The sequence below is a fragment of the Buteo buteo genome, chromosome 1, assembly GCF_964188355.1.
Source record: "Buteo buteo chromosome 1, bButBut1.hap1.1, whole genome shotgun sequence".
Classification (NCBI taxonomy): Eukaryota; Metazoa; Chordata; class Aves; order Accipitriformes; family Accipitridae; genus Buteo; species Buteo buteo.
In genome coordinates this window covers 28,991,076-29,006,661 of record NC_134171.1, presented here as the reverse complement: position 1 = coordinate 29,006,661, position 15,586 = coordinate 28,991,076, and the positions used below count along the sequence as shown (strand labels likewise).

General features: G+C 39.6%; 1 protein-coding gene across 1 annotated transcript in view; it reads right to left on the bottom strand.

Moving 5' to 3' along the window:
• The window catches only part of GABRB1 (gamma-aminobutyric acid type A receptor subunit beta1), a 137,177-nt gene that overhangs the window by 49,952 nt on the left and 71,639 nt on the right, over nt 1-15,586 (bottom strand). The window contains exon 4 of the mRNA XM_075025380.1: nt 14,647-14,867. Coding sequence (XP_074881481.1) covers nt 14,647-14,867 — 221 coding nt within the window. The remainder of the gene's footprint in view (nt 1-14,646; nt 14,868-15,586) is intronic.

Genomic DNA, 15,586 nt, shown 5'->3' with positions numbered 1-15,586 from the left:
GAGAGAGCGTGGAATTCTTACGCATTTTAGTAATTTTCTGCAAACGGTGAGGTGTATACCCTGTATTGAGAAGAGGCAGCATTAATTGTATTGAAAGCTGAATTATCAGTCTCATGCGAAGAGATAATTTAAAAAATGAAAAATTGATACACCATCCTAGAATCCTGCAAAAAAAAAAAAAGTGCTAATTTTATAGTTGTGTTATTTATTTCTTTCAGTGAAAGACTCAACAGTTGGAGACCTTGTAACAAGACAAGTAGGCCAGTAGCCAACTGTATTTCAAATGATGCCAGCTGGGGTCAATGGAATGATTCTTAGGAAATAATTTGACAAATTTTTATTCTCTCCCCTCCGTCATTTGCAAAATGTCTGACTAGAGATTCTTCAAAAGTATTTCTTCAGATACCTTTCTTCAGGTATTGAAATACCCCTTGTAGAATAGTTTGAGCTAATAAAACAGAAATTGAGAGGGTTTTTTTGATTGGACTCCAAAGCTGTGTTCACAGATGTTTTCTGACAGAAGAAAATAATGGGAAATGGGTTAAGACATTATTTGAACTAAATCCTTACCTATAAAATAAATCTGTGCAATGTTTTTCTTTCTGTGCCTTGATCAGAACATACTAAAACTAATAAATACAGCATTGGGGACATATAGGTGATTTACTTGGATAACTGTTAGGCCTTTCAAAAACTCTTAAATATTATCTCCCATTTTACCAAAAAATAGATAGCCTTAAGAGATATGGTCTTCCCTTTGTGAAAAGGTTTATCATCAAACCTGAGAACAAATTTAAAACATCCCATGTTAGCTAATAAAACCAAAAATACGAAGATTTCCACACCAGATTTACTTTCCAGATTCTTCATTTAAACAAATATGTTGGGAACAGGACTGGAAGTAGACTTATGCTTCCAATATAACCACTTGATCACACTGTCTTACATAGTTTACAAATCCATCTATCAAAAGATTACGAAAAATGCTGCATTTGCAGTCTCTTGTGACCATGCTCTTTGAGGTGGCTAGAGTGGCTCTGCTAAAAGGGACATGCAGCATGCATCAGATAGTTAAATTTCCCAGGCCTGAAAAGGGCCAAGGGGTCTAAACTTCCCCAAATTTCTTCTGTCTGTGCCATGATGCATGGGAGATGTCAGCTTACATTTTGTATGTAACTTATCTTCTCAGATGATCAACTTCTCTGTCCAATCTATAGAAATGATGGTAATATAAGAGGGTGTGTGTATATATATATATCTTTTGGGAAGATGATTGGTGTCTTGATGGACCAAGCCTATTGTTATGCACATAGCTTTGAAAAAGTGGTCTTTGGCATTTTTTTCATGAGCGTGAAGGATGGGACTCTTTTCATGTGTGGAAAATACAAAGTTTTGCAAAAAGTAAGCACAAATAACTTGTGCTTGCTTTGATTTGGTTTTAGCTGTTCTTTCCAAAGAGAAGCTAAGTTTATACTCTTACTGACCCAACTCTAGGAAGAAGCTGTGTGGGTTTTTTTTTTTGTTTATTTGTGTGTATTTATTGTATTTTATTTGGTTGTTTTGTGTGTGTGGTATGTGTGTGGGTGTTTTTTTGGTTTTGGGAAGTTTGTTTTTTAAAGGAATTTCAAGAATTGGAGCCAATGCCTCTGTTGGTGGGACTTGTTGTTGGTACTGAGGTTGGAGGCTGTGATTGCTGTATTACTCTGACTTGTGAGCAGGTACCTCAGCTAAGGTGAAACCAGCCACGCTGGGTTTAGACAATGCTGTACCTGGGCTGGGGGAGCTGAGGCTGATGTTGCTGCCTGACGGTTTACCCAGAGACCAAGAAATAGTTTGTGGTCAGCTCAGACCCCCATGTAGGTCACTCCCATGTAAATCTAGCTACTATAGGTTTAACTGCTGAGTTTTCAAGTTGCTTTGTCCACACTTTTGACTCTTGCTTTAGGCTCCGAGTAGCTCCAGTACTTCTGATACTTCTAGATTCTTCATTCATGAAAATGAATGAAAGATTCTTCATTCATGAAAAATTATGTCTAATTATATTTGTAATCCAATCAAATATGTTATTCAAAACTACATAAATTGTATTTGAAATACCTACCCCTTCATGACTGCTCAGGTTGACTTTTCAGTCCAACAAAAAGAGGCTAGTTTAAGGTGGGATTGTATTACCAATGCTATAGGAATACTTGGTAATCTCATTTTATTAATGGCTTTATAGATTAAAACATTCTAGTTGTCACACATTTTGCCTCTTAAAATGAGGTCATCTTCGCCTGGCAGTTATGAGACCATATATGTTGATACTATAGCAAAAGTGCCAAATAGAGGAATGTACTATTGTATTTTATGGAGTAATTCATTTTACATTTTATTATACTCAAGGGCTTGGCTATTTTCTATATCGTAAATTCTCTTGCAGCTGCTTCTAAACTAGGACAATGAAATTTGAGAAGAAAGGGTAATCCTCTTTTTCTTTTAAGTGGAGATATTTGTAGAAGAGTGAGGGTTAAGGAGAAAATACATTGCCTGAAAAAGTTTTTTTATGCATGCTTATTTTCATCTTAGCATTGTACTCAAAAACCAGTTCTTAATCTGTTTTAAAGTTACTTAAAAACACTGTGTGTGTTTGCCTTAGTAAATTAATCAAGGCAGGGTTGCTCTTGATGCTGATACCCTTAAACACTTGATTTGGTACAAGCCCACCTTCTGTGTGGTGCAGCAAAGAGCAGGTACAGCCTGACAGCTGTGAGCTTCGTGAGCAAAGGGGATGTCTCTGAGAAGCAGCAACCCCCACAACCTGGCATCTTTTAGTAATCTTTTTCACTTTGGGTGTTTTTAGTGAATGGGCTGTCCCAGCATTTGTTCAGGATTTCTGCAGCTTTAGGGTAGCTTCGTGAGGACGGTTCTTGTCTCTTGGAGAGAATACCTAAATTAAGACTCCTCCCTCTTGTGGATCAAAGTGCATTCATCAGTTTGGGGCAGGTCTGATAAAATATTTGCTGCCTCCCCTAGGACCTTAATTTACCTGCCTGATAATTTTATTGCATAGAAAAGGTACAGATTTACCCCTTGCTGCCCACCACTCTGATTTTGGTTGAACAGAAACTTCGCTGATGTCACAGATCAACATCAATATAAATTAAATGAGTGAGCTTGGTTTTGAGCAGCTAAGAACTTACGTTCTTCTCCCTCAATAATAATTGTTCTCGGCATGCTCAAAATTAATAGCATGCAAATTGGAAATCTGCAGCAAAGTACCACTTTACTGTCCCTTTTAAATTTTTATTATTAGAGGGAAATGGATTTGCTTTTTATTAAATGCCTTTTTAATGAACTTCAAGACCTGGAAAGCACAAATACTGTGATATGTACCAAATGTATGCTGATATGAAATGTACTTCTTAAAGTATGTTAGCATATTGGGATTCAGCCAGATCTCTATTGTCATATGCCTGTATGTAGCATTATATAAAAGCATACACTAAATAATCTGTACTGCTAATGATATATAGCAGCTCTATAAGTTAAATTGCAGTGGGTTTTAGAAAAGCTTTTGCCTTTTTTAAAAATAGAAGTGGTGTAATTGTATATATCCATTTAGTGTTCCTTGCAAAGTATAAGCAGCAAGAAATGTGTTCAAAATCCAGTATTCCAGTGAAAAAGCAAATATTATAAACTTATGCAAAGTTAAGCACTAACTTCCAAAGTGTGAAGATGACATATGTGCTACCATAATGGTGCGTATGCGAATGGCCACACTGATACAGCAGGAGTTACATAGCTCACTTGTGAAAAGCTTGTGGGGATTTTCTTTCTGGTTGCTCAATTATAAGATATCTGTGCACCTAACACGTTATCAGACATGAGCTTTTATGGTTTGTGAGAGGAGAAAGCTGAGATGGTAAATATACAAATGCTCCTTTCTCATCTGATATCTACCCCCTAAAAGCAAGTAAAGAAGTACTTGTAAAAAATTGCCTATGCTATTATTGGATGAAGTGATTCTTAGAGTGTATATAAATTTATTTGAAATTCTTCTTGATCAAAGGTACTTCAGTGTTATTCTCTGCCATTAAATTTATTTTTACTTAATTTCTGTCTCCCAATGTGTTTGAGGCAACTACAAATAATAGCATTATTTATACACACTAGAGATGAGCTTTGGTGTAAAAGGAGTTCTTTTAAAAAATCAATAGTAAAAAAATTTAAAGACCATTATATTTAGAAGTGCAATTTTGATGCAGATTGGGTTGACAGTGGCTGAGTAATAATTCCAAAGTATTGGAAAACATTTGCACTTCTGATATGAGAGAAAGGGAGGAGTTGCTCAGATTTAGTAGGCAGAACACAGTCTGTAAAATAGAGGATAAGAAAATTGTCTAAAACCAATTTATACCAAGACAGTAAGAAATGATGTGCTGCATAAAAAATTTGTAATCCATGCTTTGCAGTGTCCTCCAGCTTTAAGATTAAACATTTGTTAATTGTTGTCTAATTATTTTTATATTGTTCTTTGGATAGTATTAATGCGGTTAAATAGTATTTTAACGATATTAATATATTTAAATAGGTGACATGTAACTTCAGTAATCTGAGTTTGATCTAGAATCTGCTTGAATTGTGGTCTTTGAAAAAAGCCTAGTGGGCTTTGATCTACAAAATGCTTATAATTCAGTTCTTCAAAGTGCTGTACTTGATAGCCACAATCAATTACAGCATCTAAAGCTTGTGTTTAAATTCAAGCCTGTGAAGCCAGTTGTTATGACTCCACCAGACTGCTTATGTACTTAACTACTGATTACAAGAGCCACTGCTCACATTTAAAGCTGAGTCCATGTTAAGGACTTGTGGTTTGTGTGGGTTTTGTTCTGGGGTTTTTTTGTGTGTTTTTTTTGTGGTGTTTTTTTTTTGTTTGTTTGTTTTTTTTGGTGTGTTTTTTTTAATACACTCTCTATAGGAGTCATTCAACCTGAAGTGTTTCCCCACCTTCCCCAGGGTATTTTCACATCAAAAAATGCTATGTGAAAATCGAATAAAAATTGAGTTGGTTGAAATTGCAGGAGAAAGCTCCAAATCAAATACAGGGAATTATTTGACAATTTAGTGGGAGCTTATGAATAGTTGCTCCCCCCAGAGCTGCGTGTTTCTGCCACATCTGCTGTTTACTGGGGGTCGGGGAGGGGGGAGAGTTGCTGCACATGCCACTGGAGGGATTTTGGTTTGTGTGCTGTCAGTGGTGAGGAGAGCACCTCTTTTGGGGATGGGCAGCCGGTGGCTTCCCCCTGGCTGTTTGTGAGGCCGTTTGTGCTAAAGGACGACAGCAAGGCTGTCTCTGAGTTACGCCTGGGACCTCTTCCCCTGCCCTGGCAGCTGGAGAGGACCCTAGCTGTCTCTTCCTTTTTCTTACAGTTTTCAGCCTTCCATTTCCATTTGTGCTGTTTGTTAACTACCAATTTACCACTTCATTTTAATAAGCCTGTGGGCTCTGTTTTGGGCTTGGCACTGAATAAAACGTCAGTGTTTTGGAAGCAGTATTTTTGGTTTGCGCATAGAAGCCCATAAGCAGTTGCAGGTTTTCTGGTTTACCTGCAGTAGTAAAGGTCTACGTAAATGAGGCCCTGTAAGTTTTAAGGGCTGTACTCACTTTTGTCTTGAATTTCCTCAGTTTTGGCTGTGTGTTTTCAGTTATAAATTACTACAATGACCTCAGTCTCAGGTATTCCTTTTCAAATGATGTTAAAGAAATGGTAAAACCCTGTGTTGATTGATATGTTACGTTACGTATAACGAACATGTGAGGAAAGTAGTAGTGAGATTGCATTTCACTGTATATATGGCATTACACAGACATAGCATAAAGGTTACAAATCCAACCAGTCTAGAGTGAGAAGGTGCCTGAACTGAGGTTGTCTCTTCAATTTCCAGCCATGGCGGTAAGCAGTGAAGTACACTGCAGCCTCCGGGGACGGGTATAGAGCAATGTCGTACATAGAGTTTCCCACCAGTGCCCACCTAAACACTGGAGAAGTAAAACAATGATGAATTGAGCTTCATGCAGCGGAATGGACTAAATGTGCTGGTCCCCCACTGATTTATCATCCTTATCATCCTGTAGCACTCTGTCCCTTCCAATCTTTGTACATTAAGTTGGGGAATAAGAAACCGCAGGCTGGGCGTGAAGAGTCCTGCGAGGAGCTGGAGGAGGCAGGTTTGGGGAGAAGCATTCACACCGGGAGAGGAGAGTGCAGCTAAGCTGATGGGGAATGTAAATGCAGGTTTCTAAATCTAAACTGAAGAAAAGTCTGGCTGGCCATGAAAAAATGTTTCTGAAATGCAACAGGCCCAGTGGGGAAGTAGAGCTTTGTGCTGCTACTGCCGCGTTGCCTGCTGCTAGCAAGTTAGACGGCTGCAGGGGACAACAAGCCTGGGGAAGAGACAACTGTTAAAGTAAAAATAATCAAAAAGTGCTTTTTATTTGAACTAGAGTAATGCAGTGTTTTTTTTGTCATGAGCTTAGGAGTGGCAAGGTTACAGTTCCTTTATTCTTGCTGGGTTTTTTTGTTTGGTGTCTGAATATAATTACAGCTCTCTTTCTGTCTGAAGGACAAAGTGAGCAATTACAATTTCTGCAGGATTCTCTTATTCTGTTCCGTATTTTTTCTCCTCAACTAGAGCATATAACTGTTTTTCAGTTAGATTTGCTCATTCACTAAAAATGAGTGATGCTGAGAGTGTCTCATTCCCTGGTGCTCCTTCACCATTCTTCCATAAAGCTATGAGACAGACTATACCTATACTGCCTTCTTGTGCTTTCAGCAGCATTTAGATGAGCACATCCCTCAGCTTCTGTGTGAAAAATAAGCTATATCTTGGTATGCCGGTGCCTGGTTGAGTGCTACTGTGCTTCATGCAGTAAATTGCAGACTGTAGCTGTATTGAGATGATAAAATATATTTTATCTTGTTTCTCAGAGTGTATTATACAAACCAGTTTGCAATCTCTATCAAATTAACTGCAGTGTGTGAGAAGTGACCTGGGACTGTGTCAAATTAACCAGTTTTGCATGTGGTAAGAACAATCCTGAAAATGCATTTTAGCTTATGGCAACATCACATATTGGTGGTGCTGCAGCTCTCTGGCAAATACAGATGTTCTCCATTTTGACTTTATGAACATGCATGCTGGAGGAGTGTGTTGGGTCTAACTGAGATGGAGTTAATTCTCCCCACAGCAGCCCTCGTAGTGCTGTGCTGTGCATTGGTAACTAGAAAGGTGTTGATAACACACCAGTGTTTTGGCTACTGCCGAGCAGTGCTGGCACACCATCAAGGCTGGCTCTCCAACATTTTTGCCCCCCCCCCTCCCCCTCCAATGGCAGGCTGGGGCTGAGCAAGATCTTGGGAGGGGACATAACCAGGACACCTGACCTAAACTAACCAAACAGATATTCTGTACCATATAACATCAGCTCAGCTATAAAAGCTAAGTAAAGGGAGACAGAAGGGGGGCATTTTTTGTCTTCCGGAGCAACCACTGTGCATACTGAAGCCCTGCTTCCTGGGAAGTGGCCAGATGTCGCCTGCTGATGGGAAGTAGAAAACAACATCATTTGTTTTCCTTTGCTTTCATGCACGACCTTTGCTTTCACTTTATTAAACTGTCCTTATCTTGACCCATGAGCCTTTTGTTATATTTTCTCTCCCCTGTCCAGCTGAGGAGGGGGAGTGATAGAGTAGCTTTGGTGGGCACCTGGTGCCCAGCCAGGGTCAACCCACCACACTTTGGTGCTTTTTTCCTTCTGGTAACCACCAAGGGTAAGGAGTAGCTCTTTCTCCTACACCTACTGAAGCCTGGTCAATAAATGCAGCTGTATTTTGGCCATGCATGCTGTATTCTGTGTGTAGACTGTTGGTGCCAACTGCTTTTTCCCCATGGCTTTAGGCACTGGTCATTGCTTGCTCATCTCCTTGTACCAGCCATGCCATGCCCAAGGACTGGGTTATGGACTAGCAAGAGGAGGTGACAGTAGGATTGACAGAGGGGCACAGACAATTCAAACAGTCCACAAGCAGTGGGAGGGACAAAGAGGAAAATCCATCTGCCTCAGGATCAATTTGCCATGTCCTCTTCCTCTCCTTTTTGCTTCTGAGTTAAAAAAATGCTCCTAGCAGTGCATCCCCCGTGATTAGGGGCCGTGCTGGCTGCCCGTCAGGCATGTTTGCTCGCTTAAGGGTAGTCTGTTGGAAGAAAGTTTGCAGCAGGCCCAGTGTGACCTGCGGCAGGCTGAACTGGCATCCACGACGCACATGTGAACTGCCCCCCTCATCCCTACCCCTTCCTAATAGGTGTACGTTGGGGAATGTACTCATTTGCCCGTGAATCCTGAAAACTGACCCTCAGAGACTGAAATGTTTTGGGAGGTGGAAGAAATGACAAATATTTGATTGACTTATTCTTGCAAAGTTCTTGTATATCTTCAGGTTTCAAAAACATAAAGGAAGTCCTAAATTGGTTCCTGTGACCCTTAATACCAGGTAACCATATAGGAAACACTAAGTAGGAGAAAGTAAAGCTTTCTGTCAGCTGTGATCTAATGTCTTGCTTTTCCTTGGATTCTTTACTCCAGCATAACACTTCTTTTTTTTTTTTTTAAAGATGCCTGCTGCTAAATCTTTCGGCATTGCTACATGGAAGAAATAGCTTTTTGTATCATTTTCAAAACTACTTTATCACCTGATAAAAAAATGCTTTATAAGTTGTTCTGTATTTTTCTGGAGAGTGAAATAAAAAGTAGCTTTATATTCAGTTAGAGGACATTGTTTTTTATCATTTAGAATGACTGCAGTCTTTTTTTTTTTTTTTTTTTTGGCTGGAGATGTTCAGTAACACAAGTGAGAACAATCTATTCAGTACCAGTGTAAGCAAGCTGCTTGTTGCCATGATGGGATGTCCTCAAAAGGACCCAATAATTGAATCTCTGATAAAATCTATGAAGGATTTGGAGGAAAACCAAAACTCCAAATCATGGCAATACAAAACTAATCCACAAAGCAGGGAAATATCACTCCACTAAAAGATGTAAGCTCCTGGCTAGCAAGTTTCTTTAGTAACACTCTCAGATGTGTCACCAAAATACAGACAGTCAAGACATTTACTTTGAAGATTATATTTAAAAACAAAGCATTCTGCATTTAAATATAGCTTTTCTTGTATTCTACCTTTTGAGTATGCTAGATGGGCTTCTATGCATATTGCATGGATAAGTGGTTAGTAAATACAATGTTGCATGTGTCAGTTCACATTTGTGAATTCATTGGAGGTAGATGGATGTGTCTGACAGCGTTTACGTCACAGAAGACCTTCTTTGTGTAAGAAGTTATGAAGTAAGAAGTCTTTATGTTGAAGGCAAAGATCATTATTCTCCCTGTCCCCTTGCAGTTGTAGCAGTGCCTAGCAAAGTGGCATCCTCTGCTGCAGCAGTATAAAAATGTGCAGTCTCACTAAACCCAAAAGTTTTTGGTTCTCCAAGCCAGATCTTCGTGTCCTTGTCACAATATGCTCAGTCCCCCTGCCTTGAAATAAATGAATACCTGCCCTAATGAAAGATGGGTTTGTGTCTGAACATGAGAAGGGAGGGAAATCTGTGTAAAGGTGTCACTGAAGGTAGGTTGTGCTTCTCAACAACTAATACTTTTAAAGGATATGCTGCTTTCACCACACGAGATGAAATTCTGCTGATGTTTATTTTGAGGCAATGTCATGATAACAGAACAGATGTCTTGGAAGCAACAAGATGCCATTGTTCTGCTACTGAAATGCTGAGAAGAATTGAGAGGTGGCATAAAAATACTAGGAAAGAATGATTTAAATCAGAGCTTCCATTAACATCCCGATTAACATTGGGACATAAGAATTTAAATATGGTATTCAATACAATAAATTAATAATGTTTCCTTAAATATCTTAAAGACAGATTACATGTCTAGGATCTTACTCAGGAAAGGGGGAGAAAGGACAAGGCAAAAAAACCAACAGCATGTGTTGGTTTGAGAATCTAGAGCTTTGGGAGCGATTTCTAGAGAATCTTGCTTGAAAAGGCAATAAAAGGCATGAGAGACACTGCTGATGTCAGAAGGGTTATAGATAATGGGATCTGATGACTTATTAAAAATGCAGAAAAAATAAAGAAGAATCCAGTATTTCACCAGCTGTACTGGGACCAGGCTAGAGCTGTCTCGGACACCAGCCTCAGTGCTGCAGGTTTGCACATTGACTCAAGGGGATTTTTTTTTCCTTAGGAAGCAGGTGGCTACGTCACAGAAAATAATAATAGCTGCTAGTGGGAGTACTTGATAGAAACTGAAGAATCATGCACTTCAGGTACATAATACTTAACAGTGACACTCAACTTCCCTAGCGTATTTGAAGTGGAATTCAGTGGAAATACTAATGTGGAGTTAAATATGTTTATGTGTGTTTAGTTTCTTGGGTGATAGGATGAAAGACTTATTTGGTTAGTAATGTTACACGTTATTCACTACTGTGAATAATTAACAGAGGTAGCATTTGCAGTAAGAGACATAACAGCAATGCACAATTTTAGGAGTATTCTGTGTCTGCACAAGTTTATTTGCACACATTGTTCTTTAAACTGTGGGGATATAACAGCTGAAAGTTACAGGAAAAAATAGCTAAAGAGACTCTTTTTCATCATAGAAATACTATAATGGAGACATACTGAAGTGATAATGCTTTGTTATATGATCTGAAACCAGTTCAGTGTATTCAGTGCATGTTTCCCTTGTTTATTCATCTGTAAAGCCAGATGATTAACCTTGTTTTATTTTTCCTCAACTCTGTTGAGACTGAACATTGCATCAATGCCAAACTGCTGAGTACATGGATGCAAGCAAAACAGGTTATTTAGAGCTGCTGTGATTGTTCCAATTCCTGTTTAAAGAAGCCAGTAAAATTTCGTATCTGAGCCTGAAAAGAAACATTTAACTGTGGACTGAAAATAGAAAATTTGTGTAGGGAATAGGAGGCACGGGGGAAAGCAAGCATTTAAAATCGTCTTTGAGAGATGGTTTAAGGTCCTGCCTAATTTGTTGGGAACTCAGACCCTGGTCTGTAGTGTGCCTGGTGTTGTCTGTCTTGTTTGAGTCACGCCAGGCCAATGCTCTGTCTTCAGGAATGAAAGTGAAACTCACAGGTCCTGTGTGAGAGGTTTGGTGATTGTTCTGGTTTCAGCTGGGATAGAGTCAATTTTCTTCCTAGTAGCTGGTACAGCGCTGTGATTTGGATTTAGTGTGAGAATAATGCTGATAACACACCGATGTTTTAGTTGTTCCCAAGTAGTGCTTATCCTAGGTCAAGGATTTTTTATTTTCCTGTGCTCTGCCAGTAAGCAGGTGCATGAGAAGCTGGGAGGGAGCATGGTCAGGACAGCTGACCCAAACTAGCCAAAGGGATATTCCATACCATAGAACATCATGCTCAGTACTCAAACTGGGGCGAGTTGGCCGGGAGGGGCAGATAGCTACTCAGGCATCGGTCAGCGGGTGATGTGCAATTACATTGTGCATCATTTGTCTTTTCTTGGGTTTTATTTCTCTCTCTTTTTGTTATCTTCCTTTTCATCACTATTATTATATTTTAATTTTATTTCAATTAATAAACTGTTCTTATCTCAACCCATGAGTTTTACTTTTTTTTTATTGTCCTCCCCATCCCACAGGGGGGAGGAGTGAGTGAGCCGCTGCATGGTGCTTAGTTACCAGCTGGGGTTAAGCCATGACAGTGATATTGTCTTCACGCTCTCTACTGCATAGAAGCTAAATGCAGGCTAATATGTTGCAAAGTTTCTCCTCTACTTGTGAGACTAAGATTGGAGCTGTGTTCATATTTCTAACGGGCAATGCTGAATTTTACCCAAGAACATTTTCTGCAGAGTATTCTCTTGTTTTACTACTTATGAGGCATATGTGTCATCTGTTATATGAAGAAATTGTGTTTGTATGATCTAAAGGTAACCTATAGGCTGACAGAAGCATATTTATTACCATGAGGGAAGTGACCACTAATAGGTGCAAACTTAGTGCAATAATTGCCATCTGTTGTATGAAACCTGTTTCAATGTCTCTTAACTTCAGTCTTTCTTCTGCTCATTTGTTATCTTTGTCTTTGATCAGATCTTTCTTGTGGGATGGGGACACTGCATATGTTTTCACTGGCAGCTGGCAGACCAAAGTCTGCTCACTAGATGTGTCTAAACAGCTGCCTTGTCCTTGGAGAAAACATGGCACATGTGAAAAAAAACCTGACAGCTGAGCATCTCTCCCTGCACATGGTTGGTGATGACAATGCTGTCGGTGGATATGGGCACGTCTGGCAATACTTGGCCCTGCTGCACCCTGAGCCCCTGCTGCCTTCGCTGGGGTGAGAAGGTGGAGAAGCCCAGAAACCTGGGGGAGCCCCAGGTCGCCCCTGTGACAGCGCACGTTAAGGGCTGAGGCAGGGGTGAGGGAGGAGAAGGGAATCATGCAGTGCTAGACTGCAAGTGTGTGGAATGTAGATTGCCCTTTATATTAGTGTGTGGGTTTTCCTGTTTATTCGGTTTTTGGTTTTGTTTGGTTTTCCTACTGAGAGCGGTGAGGTATTGGATGGGGTATTAAGTTGCAGAGCTGCTGCTTAACCATTCAAATGCGAATGATTATCTAATCATACGAGCTAGCAATGTCATTACATGAAGGTGACCATCTTTGCTGTTGCTCTGGAGGTTTGCCTGACCATCTCTGAGAGAGAGAGCACAGACATTATGCTCGGGCAAGGTCACAGCTTCTTGGCCAGGCTGGTGCTTTGTGGGTGAAGCATGTGAGAGGGCTTGCAGCAGGTTCACCAGATGTCACAGCTTCTTTTGCTATTTCTGCAGAAGACAGTTATCGATACCAGACGTATGGTGTGTGTGTGTAAGCACGTGCATGGCATATATATTTTTCTGGGTGTAGTTTATATTGTATACAACTGCATGTGAGGGACTACTCAGCTCTAATGCACATTCTTGCCACTGTGCAAAACCGGGAATGTAAATAAATTTAGTTCCTGGCCTTAAAAAAAGAAAGGAGTATTTTGAAAAGTTCTCAGGCCAAAAATTCCTCTAATCATAACTGCTCTGCTAAGCTGATTTTCAGGAGTCAGTTCGATTGAAAGGAACTATAGGAGGTCTGAAGGCAATGGGAAAGATGTATTTTTCAAATGTTCTGTTTAGCAGATGATAATGACAGCCTGTATTCTATCAGCTATTTCCTCATGGGTTCTTTGTTTTCTTTTTCACAACTGAAGTAGCAGTTTTTCTGTACCAGAACAGATCTGGCTGTATCAAAGTGCCTGTGTGGTTGTTGGTAGCAACTGATGCACTGCCTGTGAATCTGACAAGTTCAAAAGAAAACTTACAATGAACCAAAATTATTATTTTTTAATGATTTTTTGTTTCTTGTGAAGTTTGAATTGATGGTTTGGAAGGCTTTCTCTGAGTGCGTGGGTAGTATTGTGTTTTAAAAGGTTATGTTTTTATAAGCTGAGGTCACTTCAAACTTTTATTTTCAGTAAGCTCTAAGTTACCTTTCCCCAAATATTATTTTCATTTTGAATTGCTGCAGCAGTTTGGGGGTTTTGTTTTGCTTTTTCTTGTTGTTGTTTTTTCCAATCCTATCTTGGGTACAATTTTGAGGTACTTCAGCTAGGTTTTATGTGTTGTGACTTTTTTCTGAGTAAGTGAAGTATGCTTTCAGGTTTATGTTCTCCGGACATTATTTTCACTGTTGGATGATAACCATGATCAAAGGTTGTTTCAGGCAGGCAATGTTTGTTGGTTTGGTGGTTTTTTTTTTTTGTTTTTTTTTTTTTTTTTCCCAAGCAAAGCTACCTTAACTTTAAAAATAATGCAAAGCCTACTCAGGCTCTGTAGGAGTCTCAACATAACAAGTAACTTGGTTTAGTTTTAATTTTACATTTGTGTACCTTATCATGAGATTGTGCCTGTTCAGATTTTAGAATATATTTTTATCTACAGGGGGGTATATAGGTTGCACTGTATGAAGAAGCAGTTGTGGTGTGAAGAGGCAGTGATAAACCAAGGCAGATTAAAGAAAACCTGTACTCAGACATCTAGATAGTCTTTAAATAATTCATGTTAATTTACAAATGTCATCATCTTTACTCCCTACCAAATGTTGGTCATGTTTCTTCAGATGACTCCCAATTTCATATTTTACATTGTTCTAAAGAACTGCTGGAGAAATTTCAGAAGGAATGAAGTGTTTGTCTAAGCTGTGATTGATTACTGGGTGAGAACCATAATAAAAGAACTCATCAGTAGCGTTAACATGCTCAGAAGAGCTGAAAGAAATGGAGGCATTAGGCTTTGTTCGTTATGGCTATAGCTATTAAAGGTAGTTTTGATGCCCTGCAGAACATTCTCGGGTGTACTGTGGTGGTCTAGATGGAGTATTTGCTGACTCACAAAGTTGCCCTGAGAAACCAGGAAAAAGGAGAGGAGAGCAGCATTAGTAGTACCTGCGCTTACCAATCACAACTTGCATTCTGCCAGGACAGCCATATAGCTGATTAAAAAACCCCACGTACCGTAGGCCATAAAGGACTGTCCCATCTGGATGGAGTCGAATCATTCGATTTTTCACTGTCACCCCATGGACAAATGATTTCTTGTCATTTTGGAAATACGTGTCCGGCACCCAGAGCTGGTCAGCCACTCTGTTGTCCAGAGTTAGGTTCAAAGGTATTCCAGAATAAGAGAGCCTCTTATCCCTCCAGGACTGCTGGAAGTACATGGTCAGGGTGTAGTCCTAGGGAAGAAATAAGAAGGGCTTTTTGTATTTTGCATATTGATTAACTTAACAGAAGTTTATTTTTAGATAACTCTCAGTAACTGAGTATCAGTAGCAATAGGAAGTTTATGGATCGTTAAAATGTCGTTGTCATTAACAATGATCCTAAGTCTTGGCCTGTTTGTGTTTCTGTTGAATTTCACACTACTCACCAATGTCAGTGACCGTCACAGTCTTTCAAAACCTCTTGAGCCAGAAGGAATACATGGTACATTTGGGTCTTCAGTCTGTGGATCACATTTGCATGTTTTTTGATAGTTTTTTTGGTTAGAGTTTTTGTTTGTTGTGTTTTTTTTTTTTTTTTTTAAATGTGAAGAGGCGCACAGTTTAGCTGACCTCAGCTAAATAGCATTGCATACCATTGAGGACACTCTTCTGATATTTGCTCCCTTCATCCTGATAGATTCTGCCCACAATCCAGAAAGGCCAGCAGTCCCTAGACCTCCTGAGAGAGAGCAAATGTGACCTCAAAACGTACAATGGACAACTTCCCATTCTGCAGCTGCTGGAGTTGCCAGATGTAATGGCCTTAGCTGGGCACATCTTGCCTCGGCCTGGGGAACGTAGCGCTTTCTGTCCTTGGCAATCAGATATTACTGCATAGAAAATGAACATCTTCTCTTGACTATCATGTTGTAACTTAGGTGAAATACCATTTATACAATCTTTCAGCTTTT